This window comes from Haliotis asinina, chromosome 3 (genome assembly GCF_037392515.1).
Source record: "Haliotis asinina isolate JCU_RB_2024 chromosome 3, JCU_Hal_asi_v2, whole genome shotgun sequence".
NCBI lineage: Eukaryota > Metazoa > Mollusca > Gastropoda > Lepetellida > Haliotidae > Haliotis > Haliotis asinina.
The window spans coordinates 59780039-59801666 of record NC_090282.1 but is presented as its reverse complement, the minus strand read 5'-3'; the positions used below and the strand labels follow the sequence as shown (position 1 = coordinate 59801666).

Genomic DNA, 21628 nt, shown 5'->3' with positions numbered 1-21628 from the left:
AGAGGCTCTTGCCGTGATAATTAGACAGATGAAGATCAGGGTTAAATGCAGCTTAAATTCTTTTTCACTCCCTCTCTCTCTGGGATGCTCTCTCCCTCTCGTTTCCTCTCCACCCTTCCTCTCTTGCTCCGTGCTAGGGGTGATAAATTGACGTTATGGCAATGCTCATGGGATTTTTATTGTTGGACATATGTCTGATTATGGGGAATGGCTCCTTGTGTGAGTCACTGGAAGTGCCCTATTGTAGCTTCCTCCATTCTTACCCTATCACTCATTCATACAGTTACAGTCTAAGTCATCAGTGAATCAAACTTCAGTCAAGACTGGTTTGGAAAGAAAGCACAAGTTGAAACTTTACAATATTTAAGATATTTAAGATATACTTAGCATGTTCTAAGTTCTGTTATTCTCAATATATTTATATGTTTAACAGTAAAAGAAATAATTATAAAAAATTCTTGTTTTATGAAATATACTGATACTGTAATTGAGAGATAATTATTTCTCTTTCAACTCCTAAATGATTAGAAATATTTGTTAAATGAAAAAGAACATTAATTAGTGAAGAGAACTAAAATATCTTTATCTCAAGTAATGTAAATGAAACGTGAAAAGTTAAAACAAATCTGAAACAAAATTAGAGTAAAATCGGTAAATTCCATTTCGGTTGTAAGAAATGTGTGTACAATCTATAAAAAAGCGAGCTGTGATTTAATTCATGAGCCATATCCTGTGTAAGTTTACCTCTGACGTTCCATTAGCCTCAGAACCCTTCCTCTGAACATGGTGTTATATAAGTCGGACCAACGTCCCCTCTCCCTTCAGTGAAACGGAGGCTGACTACAACACAAGCGACCGACCCTCTGCCTAACTCTACCTAACAGGCCTTTACATTACTCTCGCACTGACACTACCCAGCACAGAGAGGGAGCCCAATACATAGAGAGGGAGTCCAATACGCTATAGTAAAGGGACTCTTGACACAGCAGAGGCGAAAACGTGTTATCCGACTCACTGCTTGTCATACTCTGGTTTGTAATACATGCTAGAGCTGTGATAGCTGTCATAGTATTGGCTGCTTTGTCCTAAGCAGGACAGCCACACAAAGTTGGCAGTCAGCTGATTGGAGATTTTTGTCAATTGAAATTGGATTTTTGTTGTACTGTGAAATTTCTCAGAGCTGTTGATCGTGCTGTGTTAAACATGAGGAGTACTCTAATAGCTGTCACCAGCCTTTTGTTCCTGCAGGTAAGTAATATTTTATGGTGAATTCAATTGTCAACTTGACTTTGATATACACATGTATTCTTTCAATCTAAACTTTCAATTTGTAGTAAAACCAGTTTAAACAATCTCCAAAGAAAGAAAGTAATGAAAAAATCTGTTTTGAAATGAAAACTATAAAATGAAAACTATAAAAGTGATTGTAAGGGGTTTGTGAAATATTTTAAAATATAGGCAGTGGGATATTATGATTGAACATGAACAATACATAATATTTTCAGGTATGTACTATTTGTTCTCTAATATTGTGTAAGGTGTGGATCAACCATAAGTCATATTGACAAATACATCTGTCAAAGGCTAATCATTAAGTACCTCAGATGGTGTGAGTTTTCCCAGGTCATTCTCTGAAGTAGATTGAAGGTGATCCCTTCTTCTTCTCAGCTGTTTAGCTGTAGAAGAGGAGAACCTTTGGTAGTATTACATAACATCAGCTGATCGTGGGGCAGTGGAACGAAGATGACATACACGTGTGTATACATGTATACATAGATAAAGCTGAACATGTGTCATCAGTGCGCAGCACAGAGGCAACTTAGTACAGAAAAATAAAACAGGGAAATTACTACCGTTCGAGAATCTCCTAGCTGCAAGATGGGAATAGCAAAGTGTGGGAGCCGATATGTGTACGTTATCATTAGTAGGGAGAGGATTTGAATAAACAAATTTTGATTTTGTGGTCCTTTGGAGGGATGAATGGATAAATAAACGCATAGGTGTGTGAATGAAAGATTGGTGGGGAAATGAATGAGAGACAGATTTGCCAGGTCCCTATGGAATGTGCATCAGAGCTAAACTTCTGTAGATACAGTGGACAGAAGAATGAATGAATAAATTTCGTGACGTATGTAGCAAATGTTTCAGCTGCTAATGCAGACATGCCCATGTCTGTGTGAATGAAATGGAGGTTGTGAATGAAGGGGAATGGTTTAATTATGTGGTTAAGTGGAGAGAAATTGAATGAACAACATAATTGGTGACGTTTGATGTAGAAATGAAAGAAGGTGATGTTTGATTGTAGATGGGGATGATTATTGGTAAAGGAAGTTTTTGAAGCTTTCTTTTTGGTAAAGAGAATGGAGATTGTTCTTTGGGTAATTTATAATTGTGATACTGGAAGCAAAAGTTGTTTTCGATGGAAAGACAGTTGTAGTGAGGCTTCCACACTGTGAGTAGCTTGAAGTGTACAGTAGGCTATGAGTTGCTTGAACTGTACAGTAGCGTGTATCTTGAACTGTACAGTAGGCTGTGAGTAGCTGGAACTGTACAAAAGGCTGTGAGTAGCTGGAACTATACAGTAGGGTGTATCTTGAACTGTACAGTAGGCTGCGAGTAGCTTGAACTGTACAAAAGGCTGTGAGTAGCTTGAACTGTACAGTAGCGTGTGGGTAGAGTGAACTGATCAACAGGCTGTGAGCTGCTTGAACTGTGCAATAGGCCATGCATTGCTTGAACTGTACCACAGGCTATGGGTAGCTTGAACTGAACATTAGGCTGTGAGCTGCTGGACCTGTACAGTAGGCTGTGAGTTGTTTGAAGTGTTCAGTAGGATGTGAGTTGCTTGAACTGTACCATAGGCTGTTGGTAGCTTGAATGTACAGTAGCCTGGGAGTAGCTTGAACTGTACAGTAGGCTGTGAGTTGCTTGAACTGTACAATAGGCAGTGAGCTGCTTGAACTGTGCAGTAGGCTGTGAGTTGCTTGAACTGTGGAATAGGCTGTGAGTTGTTTGAACTGTATAATAGGCTATGAGTTGCTTGAACTGTACAGTAGGCTTAGAGTACAATAGGCTGTGAGTTGCTTGAACTGTGGAATAAGCTGTGAGTTGCTTGAAGTGTACAATAAGCTGTGAATAGCTTGAACTGTACATTAGGCTGACTCGATTGAACTCTACAGTGGCTTTGGGTAGCTTCCACTGTGCAATGGGCTGTGAGTTGCTTGAACTGTACAATAGGCTGTGTGTTTCTTGAACGGTACATTAGGCTGTGAGTTGATATTATTTCTGATTGTTGTCTGGCATGTAAGGTAACAAGGTAAACAATGCTCTCGTTTACCTACCTGTAACCCTTTTGTCTGATATCAGTAATCTCCGACCCTGGGCATAGGTTCAACATAGTTATCCATACAGGTAGAAATTATTATCTAATTCTTTTATATATGATTGACAGGCTGCAGAACATGACCTATTTGTTCTTGTCTTGTCACCAGAAGGTCTTGCCTGAATTCTAACCTCAAATCTGATGAAGTCTCCGAGTCCCCCATTGTTGCACAATAGGGAGTCTGTTTCTTCATTGATTTTCCTCTTGTGAACTCCTACGCAATGCTTAGAAAGTCAGAACAATGGCTTTGTGGGGCCATACTTGATATAAAAGAAACTAAACACGTGTAGAAAGATTGGAAATCCCTATGGCATTGTGTCTACGATATTTTTTCAGATTTCTTTTGTTGTGATCTTTCTGAGTCAAGAATTAGTTTCTTAATCACACTTGTGAGTGGCAATATAGGAGGCGGGTGCATGCAGTTGGAGGGTGTGTGGAGGGGGCGAGGTGATATCGACAACAACAGATCTCCTTGACATGTGCTACTCAATTGTTGAAGGAGATAACAAGAGATTTGTTTTGTAAACATTACTAGTAATAAGAAATCGATTAAACTTTGGCAGGTTCTTTATCCGTAGGACACATAGATTGATCGAAGGGACCCATGATACATCACAGATGCATGGGTGAGATACAATTACTACGTAAAAACACTTTTGTGTACCTTTTGTTGTTTTAAGTTTCTGGTTGCTTATTTCTTTATTCATGAATCATCTAAGGTGGAAATTTGTCAACACTGTTTTTGTATTGGAGCACCATATCAATGTTATTAACACTAAATGGCCTGTTCCTGTTTATGACTTTTCATCAAATTGTTGGTGGCAGTTGGATAGCCAAGTAGTTAAAGGGTTTGCTAGTCACACCACAGACCCAGGTTCGATTCCCCACATGGGTAGAATGTGTTGAGCCCATTTCTGGTATCACTGAGATTTATTTGGGTAGAATGTGTTGAAGCCCATTTCTGGTGTATTGCACTTTTTGATACTGCTGGAATGTTTGCTGAAAGTGGCATAAAATCATACTGCCTCATATTTTAACTTCTTACCAAAAATATGCCATTTATTTACTTTGGCCATAGAGTGTGAAATATTTCACCGACACATCATGAACTACACACTGTGACAGTCAAGTGACAAATTCTCATGTGTGTCTTAGATGAGTATAAACTTTAGTGAAACTTGCATCTTCTGATATGGCATTGACTAACCTGGACATATATTCATATTGAATCTTGGAATCAAACCCATACAGTCATGTTTCTGGTACACCTAAGGGAGATAACTCTGCACAGCAAACTCAGTAGCCTGAGATAACAGCCATGTCCAGTATGTAAGACTTGTGACTGTCAGTACATTTTTGGGACATAAAGGAAATGGTGCCCCAAACAATATGAGACAAAGCCAAGCACTATTTTCATGCAAGGAACTTTTATGTGACAATAATGTAGTGCAACTAGTTCTCTTGCTTCTTGAATATGTTGTCATCTGCAGTGTAGCGGAGAGAGTGTTAGCCTGGAGGGCTGAGAGTGGGGTTTGAGCTCATGCTGGGTCACTCCATAATGTTAAGAGATGTTCTCATTTTGTTTCAATGCCTGGGGCTCAACAGTAAAGGGACAGAACAAGAACTGGTTAGCACAGAAATGCAGCCCAGAAACAGTGGCATGGTTCTTTGTGTGCTAGACCTATAAAGCCTCACCTCACCTCACCAATGACTACAAGATCAACACGACATTTTATATGAAATTTACATTGAGCTCATGTCATTTTATTCCCCTACCACTCTGACCATGAAGAAAAAGGTATGGGATATTTGCAGTGAATACTTTGACATCATCACGAAAAAAGTTGTAAAAATGGTATCAATGATCCAAGATTTCTGGTGGATTAGGGGCGGAGAGCATGGAGTCAAGTGAGTTAATCACTAATACAAGTTAATGCATTGTGTAAAGGAACATTGCTTGTCAGTCTGCTTTGTTTGTGCATCATTACCATCTCTGTACAAGTCTTGTATCCGCAATGCAGACTGACGATTCGTGAAGCAGCCTATGTTAAGCATAAGGAAGTTATTACAGGTGTACAAAAATCTCATTAATTCCTGTTCCATAACGATCTTTGACAAGATCTAAAATCAGATGAGTGAGTTTAGTTTTATGCATCTGTTGGCAATATTCCAGCAAAGGACACCAGAAATGGGCTTTACACATAGTACCCATGAGGGGAATTGAACTGAATTCATCGTGATAAGGGAACAGTTTAAACACTAGGCTAGTCCACAGCATTGGGTACATTGTGGAAAATAGAAAGTTGAAATGCAAAAGCCCTGAACAGCTGAAGAAGAATGACATTGAAATCCACACATTCTGTGGAGTCATGTGCTATATAAGTAACCCTTTAGAACTTGATTCCATTGCACTGAATCTGGAACATCTGTATTAGGGGTACTGTTCTTTAGGAGTTCAGTGGGTCCATCTTTATTTTCAGTTTTCAAGCACATGTCGTGTGATTTTGTTCACTTTGCTCTGTCATCTTTCATACTGGACATTCTCCACCCATGAAGATCAAGGTTAGAATTGATCTTCATTAACTGAAGCTAGTCGTAAGAGGAAACTAGCAGGATCAGGTGGTCAGGCTCACTGACTTGGCTGACACGTGTCATGATGTTCCAATTGTATCGATTGATGTTCATGCTGTTGATCACAGGATTGTCTGGTCCAGACTGCCAGCGAACAGCTGGAATTATGCTACATAAAACTAATTCACTCACAGTCCTCCCCCTTATATCAAATACCCAAGTCCATCACCAATATATATCATTTATTCTATGACTGCTGAGCAATAAGATGTTGATAATTGATACCAACAGAAAAAACAGAAAAAACCCAAAGTAGATACCCTTTCGTTGAATTTTGATAGGTCTTTGATTTCCTAATCAGAAATGTTCCTGTTAAGCTACAATGTGGATGAATCATATTCAAAAACTGAAATTTGACTGTCGCTTAGGGTATGTTTTACCTAGACAAGCAGCCTTGGTATAGCATGCTGTAGCAGTTCTAATGCATCCCAGCATGGCTTTCTGAGTGACATTTCGGTGTTAATTTGTATATTTTTGTTAAGACTGAAAGTGACATTCTACATCATTAACTCTCGAGCACAATACAATGGGGCTTGGAAATACCAAATTGAAAAAAAAAAAATGAAACATGAACTTCAGATGTGAATTTTTCACAACATTTAGTAGATATCTGACCGCTGGGATTGTATGGTCTGAGTTAACAGTACAGAGCGTATACAGTCTTGGCGAGGAACGATATTTTCCCCCAGTGTTTGATCAACACCATATTTCAGCTTTGTGTCAATTTCCTCTTAACCTCATTTCAATTTCCTCAACCATCAGAAAAATGTTGATTGTATTTCTTTCACCTCAGTCATGGGGTGAGTTCAGTGTTATGTACAAAAAAACACTGATCCTACTTCAGATTGGTTATATCTGATGTCCATTTCATAGTACATTTCAAGTATGTCGATTTCTTTATGATATGTAATGGCACTGCCTCACCGGCCTCCGTAGAGACAATAGTTGGAGAACTGGGTCAGCTAGGTCATTCATAACTAGCCAGCTTGTCAATGAAGTCTTCATGCAAGGCTCTTGATTGACAGCTGAGCAATTATGAAAAAATATATCCCGCTTTATGGACCCTGAATTGAAGAAAGTGACTGACATTTCATTAATCCAGTTTGTGATAGTGGTTTTCAGTTTAATTGTCTTGATTCAGGAGGTGGGGTTGTTTCAGATTTTGTTGAAATTATTTCTGTAGCAACTGTCAAAACATGTAATTTCCCATTCTGAAACTTGTGCCATTTATGTTGTGAGATCAAAGGAATTGTACAGTGGTTTGACAAATTTGGCTCATAATCTTATTTTCTGTAATTTTTGTTTTAAACTTGTCAGTTAACTGATCATCTAATTTTGTACATTGTTTTTAAATGGCAATTGAGACTACAAATTGACTCCAATTACTTGTTTAGGAGGTGTAATTACTATTTTCTGTCATGTAAACTGCTAAATTGGGCAAAGGCACTTGCTCGACACTGCACCTCATGTCCTGTGGAGTGCAAAGTGCATGAGAGACTTAAAAGGGAAAATGTTTAACATCACATCAGTAGAATCTTTGATATGGCATTAAAGGTTAAAAACTGCTGACATTCAATTTTCATAATATTTCTGTTTTCTATTAAAATGGAATGCTGAAAATAAAAGTTTGCTTTAATGTTTAGTTTGAAAACAGTGGTAATGGAAGGAAGTAGTGACGCCTATATTAACTATTGACTTTTACATTTGTAGAAAACATGGGCTGTTTATTATTTGAGTTAAAAATTAACCAAAGAATTGAGTCTGTCTTGTAGTACTGCTCGTCTGCCATGTCTGCTTAGTATTTTGTATGTAGTGTAGACTTCAAATGCATTGTGTCAGTGATTGGCTCTTGTCTCTTCACATAGCTAAGGAAGAACAGTTCCTTTCTAATTGGCCCATGGAGATCCGGGTCAGAATTGGTCTTCAGCAACCCATGCTTGTCGTAAGAGATGACCAACGGGATTGTGTGGTCAGGCTCACTGACTTGGTTGACACATGTCATCAGTTCACAGTTGTGCAGATGGATGGATTGGGCTGACTTGGTTGACACATGTCATCAGTTCACAGTTGTGCAGATGGATGGATTGGGCTGACTTGGTTGACACATGTCATCGGTTCCCAATTGTGCAGATGGATGGATTGGGCTGACTTGGTTGACACATGTCATCGGTTCCCAATTGTGCAAATGGATGGATTGGGCTGACTTGGTTGACACATGTCATCGGTTCCCAATTGTGCAGATGGATGGATTGGGCTGACTTGGTTGACACATGTCATCGGTTCACAGTTGTGCAGATGGATGGATTGGGCTGACTTGGTTGACACATGTCATCGGTTCACAGTTGTGCAGATGGATGGATTGGGCTGACTTGGTTGACATATGTCATCGGTTCACAGTTGTGCAGATGGATGGATTGGGCTGACTTGGTTGACACATGTCATCGGTTCACAGTTGTGCAGATGGATGGATTGGGCTGACTTGGTTGACACATGTCATCGGTTCACAGTTGTGCAGATGGATGGATTGGGCTGACTTGGTTGACAGATGTCATCGGTTCACAGTTGTGCAGATGGATGGATTGGGCTGACTTGGTTGACACATGTCATCGGTTCACAGTTGTGCAGATGGATGGACTGGGCTGACTTGGTTGACACATGTCATCGGTTCCCAATTGTGCAGATGGATGGATTGGGCTGACTTGGTTGACACATGTCATCGGTTCCCAATTGTGCAGATGGATGGATTGGGCTGACTTGGTTGACAGATGTCATCGGTTCACAGTTGTGCAGATGGATGGATTGGGCTGACTTGGTTGACACATGTCATCGGTTCCCAATTGTGCAGATGGATGGATTGGGCTGACTTGGTTGACAGATGTCATCGGTTCACAGTTGTGCAGATGGATGGATTGGGCTGACTTGGTTGACACATGTCATCGGTTCCCAATTGTGCAGATGGATGGATTGGGCTGACTTAGTTGTATTCTAATCATATGGAACTATGCTCATGATGTTGATCACTAGATTTGTTCATCACTGGATTCTCTGTTCCTGACTCGATTATTTACAGAAGGCTGCCATATAGCTGGTATGTTGCTGAATGCTCGTTAAACAGCAAATCAACAAACCTTTCTTAGTGACATAAAGCAGCATTGATTACATGTGGTCTGAGCTATGGGGGTAGCCTAGTGGGTATGGCATTACTTGGGACCCACCCACCCTCTCTACACTGCCAGTATAAGCAGTATAACAGCCCATTTGTAAGGCATTACATTAAATAGTCCTTCCCAGCAGTGTCTACCACAGATGCCGAGCCTGTCACCAGAGTCATCACTGTGTTATTTGTGGACCAAATTACAGCTTAGCTTTGCTGATAATAAACACATTGGCTGTGCACGCAGCATGCAACTCTAAAGAGCAGCAATAAGCCCATAATATTGTGATTAGCAAAGGACCTTAAAACCATGTAAAAGCTTTTCTTTCTTCCATGATGTTAACCATGAACAAGAGACCCCCTACCTCGCTGTATGTTGTGCATGGAGCAGTTCCTATAATGGACTGTTTAACCTTGTGGAGTTGAAGCAATGCAAGGTTACGGCTGCAATTATTGCATGAAATATTTATAGTTGTGAGGTGATGGTAATTAGAATTTAAATGTAAAGTTGAGAGTGTTTCGTTTTTATCAAGAACATTAGTTTTAGATTTCATGCCTTTATAGAGAACATATGTGAGGTTGTACACCATGTTTTACTGAATTGTTGCAGAAATGTTTGCATAAAATTTGGGAAACATTTTTCATTAAATTTGGGAGGTTTTGGATGCTGCATAAGGACGAGAGTAATGTCAGATCTTCTTCCCCATTAGCCTCAGTGATTGTAAGTACCTTCTGATGAAGGATGGTGCTAGGTTCATTCCATGTTTCAATATGATGAAATTCAACTTTCATGTTGTGGTGCCAAACATTCACATTAAATAATGTCCTTAATAGGGAAGACACCACAAGGAGTTAGAAAATATAATATTAGAAAACTGATGTCTTAGGTAATATATTTTGAATCCAAATGAATAAAATCTAATAATTTGTATGAACTGCCAGTTTAGTGATGTAAAGGTGATGATGCTTGTTTTGAAACTGGGCTGTATGGAGAAATGGCTGGTGGAGGCTGTGGCATGTAAGGAAAAAGTGACAGGTGAGGACATGTTTTGGAAAACATGAGGGATATTTAGAAAGAAAATATATTTCTTTGGAAGTCAAAACTTTCTTGCACATCTACCTCAGACAAATATGAAACACTGTGAAGTGAAGTGGAAAGAAAATAGATGAATGAGAGAAGGATGAAAAGGATGACTAAGAGGATGATGGCCTGTTATGAAGGAGAGAAGGAAGAACATCAAAAAGGAGAAAATGATAAAAAGGATGACTGTAGTAGTATCAATGGAGAGAATGATAAAAAGTATGGCTGTAGTAGTATCAATGAAGGAGGGAATGATGAAAAGGATGACTGTAGTAGTATCAATGAAGGAGAAAATGATTAAAAGGATGGCTGTAGTAGTATCAATGAAGGAGGGAATGATGAAAAGGATGACTGTAGTAGTATCAATGAAGGAGAAAATGATAAAAAGGATGGCTGTAGTAGTATCAATGAAGGAGAGAATGATAAAAAGGATGGCTGTAGTAGTATCAATGAAGGAGAAAATGATAAAAATGATGGCTGTAGTAGTATCAATGAAGGAGAGAATGATAAAAAGTATGGCTGTAGTAGTATCAATGAAGGAGAAAATGATAAAAAGGATGACTGTAGTAGTATCAATGAAGGAGAGAATGATAAAAAGGATGGCTGTAGTAGTATCAATGAAAGAGGTAATGATAAAAATGATGGCTGTAATAGTATCAATTAAGGAGAAAAAGATAAAAAGGATGGCTGTAGAAATATCAATAAAGGAGAGAATGATAAAAAGGATGGCTGTAGTAGTATCAATGAAGGAGGGAATGATAAAAAGGATGACTGTAGTAGTATCAATGAAGGAGAGAATGATAAAAAGGATGGCTGTAGTAGTATCAATGAAGGAGGGAATGATAAAAAGGATGACTGTGGTAGTATCAATGAAGGAGGGAATGATAAAAATGATGGCTGTAATAGTGTCAATTAAGGAGAAAATGATAAAAAGGATGGCTGTAGAAATATCAATAAAGGAGAGAATGATAGAAAGGATGGCTGTAGTAGTATCAATGAAGGAGGGAATGATAAAAAGGATGACTAGTAGTATCAATGAAGGAGAGAATGATAAAAAGGATGGCTGTAGTAGTATCAATGAAGGAGGGAATGATAAAAAGGATGACTGTAGTAGTATCAATGAAGGAGAGAATGATAAAAAGGATGGCTGTAGTAGTATCAATGAAGGAGAGAATGATAAAAAGTATGGCTGTAGTAGTATCAATGAAGGAGAGAATGATAAAAAGGATGACTGTAGTATCAATGAAGGAGGGAATGATAAAAAGGATGACTGTAGTAGTATCAATGAAGGAGAGAATGATAAAAAGGATGGCTGTAGTAGTATCAATGAAGGAGGGAATGATAAAAATGGTGGCTGTAATAGTATCAATGAAGGAGAAAAAGATAAAAAGGATGGCTGTAGAAATATCAATAAAGGAGAGAATGATAAAAAGGATGGCTGTAGTAGTATCAATGAAGGAGGGAATGATAAAAAGGATGGCTCAAGTGATTGAGGGATCAATGAAGGAGAGAAGAATGAATGTTGATGGATAGAATGAATGTTGAAAGGGTGATTGAGGGATCAGTGAAAGAGAGAAGAATGAATGTTGAAAGGGAGATTGAGGGATCAATGAAGGAGAGAAGAATGAATGTTGAAAGGGAGATTGAGGGATCAATGAAGGAGAGAAGAATGAATGTTGAAAGGGAGATTGAGGGATCAATGAAGGAGAGAAGAATGAATGTTGAAAGGGAGATTGAGGAATCAATGAAGGAGAGAAGAATGAATGTTGAAAGGGAGATTGAGGGATCAATGAAGGAAAGAAGAATGAATGTTGAAAGGGTGATTGAGGGATCAATGAAGGAGAGAAGAATGAATGTTGAAAGGGAGATTGAGGGATCAATGAAGGAGAGAAGAATGAATGTTGAAAGGGAGATTGAGGGATCAATGAAGGAGAGAAGAATGAATGTGAGAGGGAGATTGAGGGATCAATGAAGGAGAGAAGAATGAATGTGAGAGGGAGATTGAGGGATCAATGAAAGAGAAGAATGAATGTTGAAAGGGATATTGAGGGATCAATGAAGGAGAGAAGAATGACTGTTGAGAGGGAGATTGAGGGATCAATGAAGGAAAGAACTAGAAAATGAAAGAAAGGGTGATTGACATGTGCATATATGTCATCATATAAATGGCATAATCAAATAAACAGCAATGCAGATCAATAAAAGGGAAAGTGAACAGAACCCTCTTAAATCCAAACAGCACCAGTAAATTCACTTTAATCTATACATTTCCAGCAATAAAGTTATGGGTAGTTAGTCAAGTCCTTCTTGTGTATAACCTGTTTGTTCCAAGCAGCCATTGTCCAGAATCACCATGGGTTGAACAACCCATACTGAATTATTTGATGGCAAGCTTGTTGACTTGTCACTATATCTGAAATGTGTACAGATAGTGGGATGGCCTTGTGGTTAAAGCATTCACTTGTCACAACAAAGGCCTGGGTTTGATTCCCAACATGGGGGCAATGTCTGAAGCCCATTTCTGGTTTTCTTAGCTGTCATATTGCTGGAATATTGCTCAAAGTGGTGTGAAACAAAAATGACATACTAACTCACTCCTAACTCTACAAGCTGATGCACACTGTAGCATCATGATATGGGTTAAATGTTGTTCTCAATGCAATAACAAACTTTGTCCAGAAAGTAGGGTGTCTGAATTACAAAGGTTTGAGTTGTGAAGGTTCCACTGTATGAACTTGTTTAACTCAGTGCGAAACATAGTATGACATTTTAACTGTTTGATTGTATCCACATCATATTTATGTTTTCATTTTTTCTCACACAGTTTGTTAAAGTTCTTCCTGTATGTTTGTATCAGTTTCCCTCAGTTCAGTCAACTCATTGTAAGTTAATCAAACACTGAATTTCAAAGCAAGCCTTGATCACTGAATTATTTCCATGTGTATATGAATTTTTTATCATTTGAAATGTCAAACAATTTCTTTTCCTCTCTGTTTGTTATCTTTGATCTGTGTATGCTTGATTGTGAAAACAGGATGATGTTATTGATATTTCTTGAGACCAATATTCATTAACTTGACCAATTTCACTGTAATCAGTTGCACCATTTAAATTTGGCAGTCTGACATTTTCTCAGTCCTCATCATTTCAGTTGAAATATGAAAACAATGAGAAGCATTGACTGTTTCTCTCATACAATGTACACCAATGCTCCTTGAATATTAGTTATCACTTATGTAATATAGATTTCACAGTTTGGCATTTTTCCTTCATGCATAAGTGCATGTAAAACATGGCTCGGTGTATGTGATTCAAATATCAAGACAAATGACACTCCATGTGTTTATTTGTGCTAGTATTACTGTCATCTCTGAACATAATGAAGACAATATCTGGAGAATTGTTTGATATTTGATGGTGATTGTAAAGGTATTGACTAACGATGGTGTAAATGTTGAACGTCAATAATACCCTTGTTGGCAAAAACTTCTCCATCATCATGAGTGCAATGGAATGTTTATGAAAGCCACATGTTCCATCTCAGCGTCATATACACACATGCATTTTCTCTTGATATACGCAAGTTGATTTACATAACATCCCCATAGATTAAAGTTTGGGTAGGAAAATATACACCCGGAGTTTTGTGGAGGTAAGCAACGTGCATATGCAAGTGCTGCACCTTGATTGCTTCCGTATATCTTTGGAGCACATTGGCAATATATGAGTTGAGCAGCACTTCAGATCGTCGTAAGTTGAAGCTTGTGGTTTTAGTCTGCTTATTTAGAATAGGTACATGTTTACTGTTCCAAATATGTGGAACTTTATGATGCAAATATAGATGAAGAGAACTTGAAAATGTGTAGCCAAGCAGTGGAGGAATGGTGACATAATCCTTGAACATTATAAGTATCAGTGAGGATGAAATATTGCAAAAATTGTGAATTCTGAAGATGGATTTTAGATGTTCTGTCTCAAAGATATGACACACTGAAATAAACTTTGTCTTATTTCAGCATTATACTGAGTTATGAGCAGCGCTAATGCTGAAGAGGTCATTGTTAGCAAGGGTACAACATATATGTACCTCAGTTATGTTTCTCTGTGCAGAACATGCTTAGCCAAAATCAGAATACAGAAATGTACCTTAGGGAGAATTCATTCCACATTTTGTTGTTTTCTTTATCGGAACTGTCATGTTGTTGTATTAGACATATTTGATTGCATTATAAATGAAAGGAAGACACTCTATAATGAATACTTCATGATGCACAATACCAATCAGTTGAATGGGATCATCAACATACGGTTTTGTTTTTGGGTAGGGAATAAAGACTAGTTCCCCATTTACGGTACAGTTATGTTTCTCTATGACTTGTTTAGGGTACATATCTGCATACAGAAATGTACCTGGGATTGAGATCTGTAGTAGGGTCAACAACGACCCTTTGAAGTGCACAAATCATTTTTAATGACACACAACTCTTACAAACACATGGATATGTGTCATGATGCCATTGTCTTTAAGTTCAAATGTTTCTTTGCACCAAAGTATGTTTCAAATTATGCCCTACTTGAATTCTCCTTGATTATCAGAGGTCAATGAGTTCTGACAACACCAACTGTTGTATTCATCACAGATTCTTGTGTACATGTGGTTGATTTATGTGTGCTCATCACTGATTTCTGTGTACAAATCACTGTTTTATGTGTATTCATCACTGATTTGTCTGTATAATCACAGATGAATGTGTATTCATCACTTCAGAAAGAAGTCCTTCAGTTAACTCCCTCATGCAGACTGTTTTCTGTTTGTATTTTTGTTTGTAGTGTGTCACAGTTTTAGTGTGTATGATTTGTTTGTTTTGCTGTGTGTTGTTTAATGCTGCATTCACCAATATTCCAGCTGTATGTCGGTGGTCTGTATATGATTGTATCTGGGTCAGGCAATCCAGTGATTATCAACATGAGCATCAATCCATGCAAATGGGATACAATGACATATCCTCACAATCTGACCACACAATCCTGTTAGTTTTTGCTTGCAACAAACGTGGGTTGTTGAAGAAAGTTCTAACCTGGATCTTTGTGGATTGAGCGTGTACTCACAAATTCTTTTGGTAAGTTGTTTAATATTCTTACAGGTTTTATACCTAATATCTTCACACAATGACAGATAATGAATGGAATGTTTTAGAAAAAAAATCTAAGAAGAAAGAAATTGTGAAAGATATCTTGCAGCTTTAAACAAAACATCCGTTTAGATCCTGCTCTATGTTGGTGAGACTGAATGATGGCCAGCTGTCATAACTCAGCTCAACACATATCTGTTCAATATGAGTGCCTCAACATGTCTATTTTGTGAAGAATTTTATGTTGACTTAGACTCACATTCACCTGAAATTTATGTACCAGGGGCCCTTATTTTCGAAATGCTCGTAGTCCTAAGAATTCTTAACACTGGTCATAGCCAATGTGTTAAGAATGGGCTTAAGAACTTTGTAAGGCTATGAACGTTTGGAGAATAGCTAGTCAGAAGTCCTTAATTCAAAACTACTCCCAAATTCTTGGTGTAAAGAGAATTAATAAACTTAGACAAGACCTCTCAGTGCATGTGTGTGTGTGTACATTCATAGTGTGCATGTGTGTGCATGCAGATGAATGGATGGATGGATAAATGGATGTACAGATGCATGTATAGGATATATCCAGCAACACGACTCAGGATTTTAAGGCTGAGTGTTATATAACTGGACCCTGATCTGAGCTATATTCCACTGCTGATGTTGCCAAAGAAAATGTAGTGTTGTCAGACTATTGCAGGTGTCATGGTGTTGATTGAAATCAAACTTGGTATGTAGACTGCTGCTATGGAGCTGTCACAGCAGTGGTTGCTGGCATTGCTGGGAACATTCCCTACATACAAGATGTACCACACTGTCGGTATCAGCAATGAGATATTTCCCACGATGCCAATTACGTGTAAAAATAATTGTTGGGGTTCCTATTAGTTCACCAACCCAAATGACTGAAATGGCCTTTCTCTCATGTATATTTTCTTTGAGGATGTCTCTTGCAGAGTTGACAGACCCTTTCTTGTCAAGTGTTCTTCCTCTTGGTAAAAAACTGCAGTAGACAAGTGTTTCAACACATGAGGTCATCGTACAGTTTAACTTTTTTTGTGTATTTGTTTGGAATTTACGCCACGTTTAGCAATATCAAGCTATATGGCGATGATCTGTAAATAATCATGTCTGGATCAGACAATCCATTGATCACCAGCTCGAGCATTGATCTAGGTAACAGGGATACAGTGACATGTGTCAACTGAATCAGTGAGTCTGACCACCCGATCTTGTTAGATGCTTCTTAACATATGCATGGTTTACTGAAGATCAGTTCGAACCCTCATCTTCATGGGTCTACAATCTAACAGGTTTTGATGTATTTTCTTTCTTTTTTTTAGCTAAAGAAGCAACTTTAGAGTCTCTCATACTGACTGATCAAGGACAAATGATATTTCTAGTCTGCAGTCTAAGGTTACGAGTTGGTTGATAGAGTCACAGGTTGGATCTTGACTTACCAGACAAAAGATCAAGAAGAACCCTTATATTTAATTTCAAGATTTAAGGGTCCTGTCAATTATTATTTGTGTGTTGATTCTATATACTTGTGTGTCGTGGTAAAACATTTCTACGTCAGTTAAGAGCCTACTGTCAGTTATCATAAATCAGCATTGAGTGATTGTATTCAAAATTAGTGTAATCAACACAGATATTGTCTCCAAGAGTTGCTACTGGTTATACATCCTCTGTAACTATGTAGTTAACATCTGTTAATAGTGATCAATGCTTGCTGATCGTTTTATGCTTGACCACCATACAAGTTTGGAGTAAAAAGACTCTACAGTCTCTAGGATTTGTCTGCTACAATAATATACCTTGTTTAACAAGAAATTTGTTAAAAACTTTGCCAAATGATATAAAAAATTCATAGCATCAAAAATATTTATATGACAAAATCTGTTCCATATTAGAGAACTGCACATGCCAAATACGAGCTCACAACAAACCATCTGAACTCTTGTAGTTTTTAGAATCAAAGACATACTATTTATATCCTTTTGTATCCATCAACACCTGTTGAAATAGACTTGACAACACCGTGAAAACACTGCCATTAAATCCTACAGGTGAGAAGGCTTATTCAAGCACCAAGAGAAGAACATCTACCACATTCCCATTTTAAATGTGACAATTAGTTCTTTAACTTGTAAAATTTACACAACAAAACTAATCTGTTTGGTCATGATGACTGTTTTTTCAAGGGATTGGACCTTAAATGGCCCAATTATCACATCAGTAATATGTATACTTTAAAACATTGATGTAATGAAAAGTAGCTCAAAAGTCAGTAAAGTACCTACTAAGTTGTCTGTCATATTGACCTACAGCAATGCTTGAAGTTTTTCACTAGATTACCTTTTGTTTGAAGTTTCATGAAAAGATTAACGTTTAACTTCTAAATGAACTACGGATATTCAGCTAGTCACCGACACAGCAGAATGCTCACGTGTCGTCTTAACGTTTAGCAAAATTACGCTCACTTAGACGCCATTATGAAGAGGAAACCACCAACAATGATCACAGAGGATTCACTTTGCATACATAATACCTTTAAGGGATTTGTGCTGTCAAGAATAAATAGGGACCTATCGGGGAGAACGCTAGATGTATTTACTAAGGTAATTGAAAAGAAACTTCACTGATAGCAGTTTAACTTCTAGTTTGCCTCCTGCGTCAAGCATTCAAGAGTGAATGGTAATGAACGAGACGACTACGCAGCAGTTTGCTGATTTGAAGGGGTATCTGTTTTTGTAAACCACTCCTATTGCAAATAGTTTTGAAAATGTTTCTTTTCATGAAGCCTTGTAGTCGTCAAGATAGTCTATGATTTTATTAATTTTGCTATGAGATGTAAGTGGTAAAATATTTATGAATAAATGTTGTTTTTCTTAAAATGAAAATGTAATTAGGTTATCATTAGATGTATATTTTTTAGAACTTTTGTTACAAACTTATATGGGAGCAAGTTTATTACATGTAATTTCTTGTTTCCAGTTTACTTGGAAATTTAACATCATCAGGATATTCACATTATTCACTAACAATTTTGGTAAGGCCGGACCAACTTTGTTTCTTGCTTTATGAATTCTTCAGTCATAGTTTTTCAAGAATAAGAAAAAATACCTATTTTCCCCACTAAAAATAAAGTCCTAATGTTCTTGTTTGACAAAAATCTAAACTTGCAAGGTCTTTTAGAGATTGTTTTTTGCCCCATATACATAAATTGCCAAAGTGAAATGCGTTTTCTTTTAAAAATGAATATTAGTTTTTTGAATATTTTTTTCTGTCCTGCCTCTAGTTTTTTTGAGGACAAGAGTCCATAAAACAAATAATAAAATTGGTCTGGCCTCACATAGATTTTATTCAACCAGGGCAAAATTACTAGTCATTATCATGTCTTCAGCCATCATATAAAAATACATGTAACTAATGTTGTTAAAGTCAACTTCAACCAAAGTTTAACAAAATAAGGGGATATTATTGATGAATACATGTATGTCTTTTTAGTAAGTGGTTATTTGCGAACAGTTTTCATCTTTATCTTGCAAATATTCAGGTCCTACTTCTCAGGGATGTTGGTGATGGTCCATATTTACTTCAGTGCTCTGAAGATGCACTTCATTCACAACAGTCAGGATGAGCAATTAACAGAACAATTTGTGGAATTTAGACCCATTCTGGAGATGTACTTTGATTTAGTGAATACCTGTGGCAGTTGACGTCGCTGTCGGTCCTAGTCATGTCATTAATCCCTGTTGTAGCTGCCACACTTACAGGCTTGTACATGACATGCACGTCAATTGCTGTCAGGTGCACACTCATCAAATAAATACATTGTTTTACTTTACATTAAAACAAAAGGATTTAAATTCTGATGCACTTGTAGGTTGAATGTGAATTAAGCGTTACTTTGTAAATGGATTTCTCATGGAACCCTGCTTTGTTCAACTGTTAATTTAAGATCATGTTTGTCAGTACTTTTAAGCTTTGTTGTAATTGTAGAGAAAACAAAAATCTGCTTTTCGAATTCTACTGACAAATCCCTGAAATTCCATGGCAAATTTGAACAAAGATTTATGACATTCGTTTTGTGTAATTTGAAATTGCTCTACAGAGAATATGTGATGTAAATTTCGGAATTTAAAGAATCTGTCTTGAGCAAAATATTTTTCTAGTGGATGTAATGCATAATTCAACGTGTCAAATAATATATATATTTTCTTTGTAGGTGTCTCAAAAGAAGATATAGTTCCCTGAAATGTACATCCTTTTGCCCTAATGTATGTGGGAAATCTTGCACATCTCCCTAAGGCTTTAAGCTTAAAATGTTTTACCTGTTTCTTGTAAACTTACCCCAAATTCCATGGGTCCCATTTTGCAAAGTGATCTCCATTGCTCCATCAACTATGTGTGGCCCACCTGTATCACTTCACCATCTCCATGTGGTCCACCTCCATCAGTTCACCAACTGCATGAGGTCCACCACCATCACTTCACCATCTGCATGTGGTCCACCACCATCAGTTCACCATCTCCATGTGGCCCACCTCCATCAGTTCACCATCTCCATGTGGTCCACCACCATCAGTTCACCATCTGCATATGGTCCACCTCCATCACTTCACCATCTCCATGTGGCCCACCTCCATCACTTCACCATCTCCATGTGGTCCACCACCATCAGTTCACCATCTCCATGTGGTCTACCTCCATCAGTTCAGCATCTCCATGTGATCCACCTCCATCAGTTCACCATCTCCATGTGGTCCACCTCCATCAGTTCACCATCTGCATATGGTCCACCTCCATCACTTCACCTTCTCCATGTGGCCCACCTCCATCACTTCACCATCTCCATGTGGCCCACCTCCATCACTTCACCATCTCCATGTGGTCCACCACCATCAGTTCACCATCTCCATGTGGTCTACCTCCATCAGTTCACCATCTGCATATGGTCCACCTCCATCACTTCACCATCTCCATGTGGCCCACCTCCATCAGTTCACCATCTCCATGTGGCCCACCTCCATCAGTTCACCATCTGCATATGGTCCACCTCCATCACTTCACCATCTCCATGTGGCCCACCTCCATCAGTTCACCATCTCCATGTGGCCCACCTCCATCACTTCACCATCTGCATATGGTCCACCTCCATCAGTTCACCATCTCCATGTGGCCCACCTCCATCAGTTCACCATCTGCATATGGTCCACCTCCATCACTTCACCATCTCCATGTGGTCCACCTCCATCACTTCACCATCTCCATGTGGCCCACCTCCATCAGTTCACCATCTGCATATGGTCCACCTCCATCACTTCACCATCTCCATGTGGCCCACCTCCATCACTTCACCATCTCCATGTGGTCCACCACCATCAGTTCACCATCTCCATGTGGTCCACCTCCATCAGTTCACCATCTGCATATGGTCCACCTCCATCACTTCACCATCTCCATGTGGCCCACCTCCATCACTTCACCATCTCCATGTGGCCCACCTCCATCACTTCACCATCTCCATGTGGTCCACCACCATCAGTTCACCATCTCCATGTGGCCCACCTCCATCAGTTCACCATCTGCATATGGTCCACCTCCATCACTTCACCATCTCCATGTGGCCCACCTCCATCACTTCACCATCTCCATGTGGTCCACCACCATCAGTTCACCATCTCCATGTGGTCTACCTCCATCAGTTCAGCATCTCCATGTGATCCACCTCCATCAGTTCACCATCTCCATGTGGTCCACCTCCATCAGTTCACCATCTGCATATGGTCCACCTCCATCACTTCACCATCTCCATGTGGCCCACCTCCATCACTTCACCATCTCCATGTGGCCCACCTCCATCACTTCACCATCTGCATATGGTCCACCTCCATCAGTTCACCATCTCCATGTGGCCCACCTCCATCAGTTCACCATCTGCATATGGTCCACCTCCATCACTTCACCATCTCCATGTGGTCCACCTCCATCACTTCACCATCTCCATGTGGCCCACCTCCATCAGTTCACCATCTGCATATGGTCCACCTCCATCACTTCACCATCTCCATGTGGCCCACCTCCATCACTTCACCATCTCCATGTGGTCCACCACCATCAGTTCACCATCTCCATGTGGTCCACCTCCATCAGTTCACCATCTGCATATGGTCCACCTCCATCACTTCACCATCTCCATGTGGCCCACCTCCATCACTTCACCATCTCCATGTGGCCCACCTCCATCACTT

At 38.9% G+C, this 21628-nt stretch overlaps 1 protein-coding gene across 1 annotated transcript in view; it reads left to right on the top strand.

Moving 5' to 3' along the window:
- The first annotated feature begins 823 nt into the window (after positions 1-823).
- Positions 824-21628, top strand: part of LOC137278244 (thrombospondin type-1 domain-containing protein 4-like) — a 54923-nt gene continuing 34118 nt past the window's right edge. Inside the window, exon 1 of the mRNA XM_067810466.1 lies at positions 824-1248. Within this exon, the coding sequence (XP_067666567.1) occupies positions 1204-1248 (45 nt within the window). The 5' untranslated portion in view covers positions 824-1203. The remainder of the gene's footprint in view (positions 1249-21628) is intronic.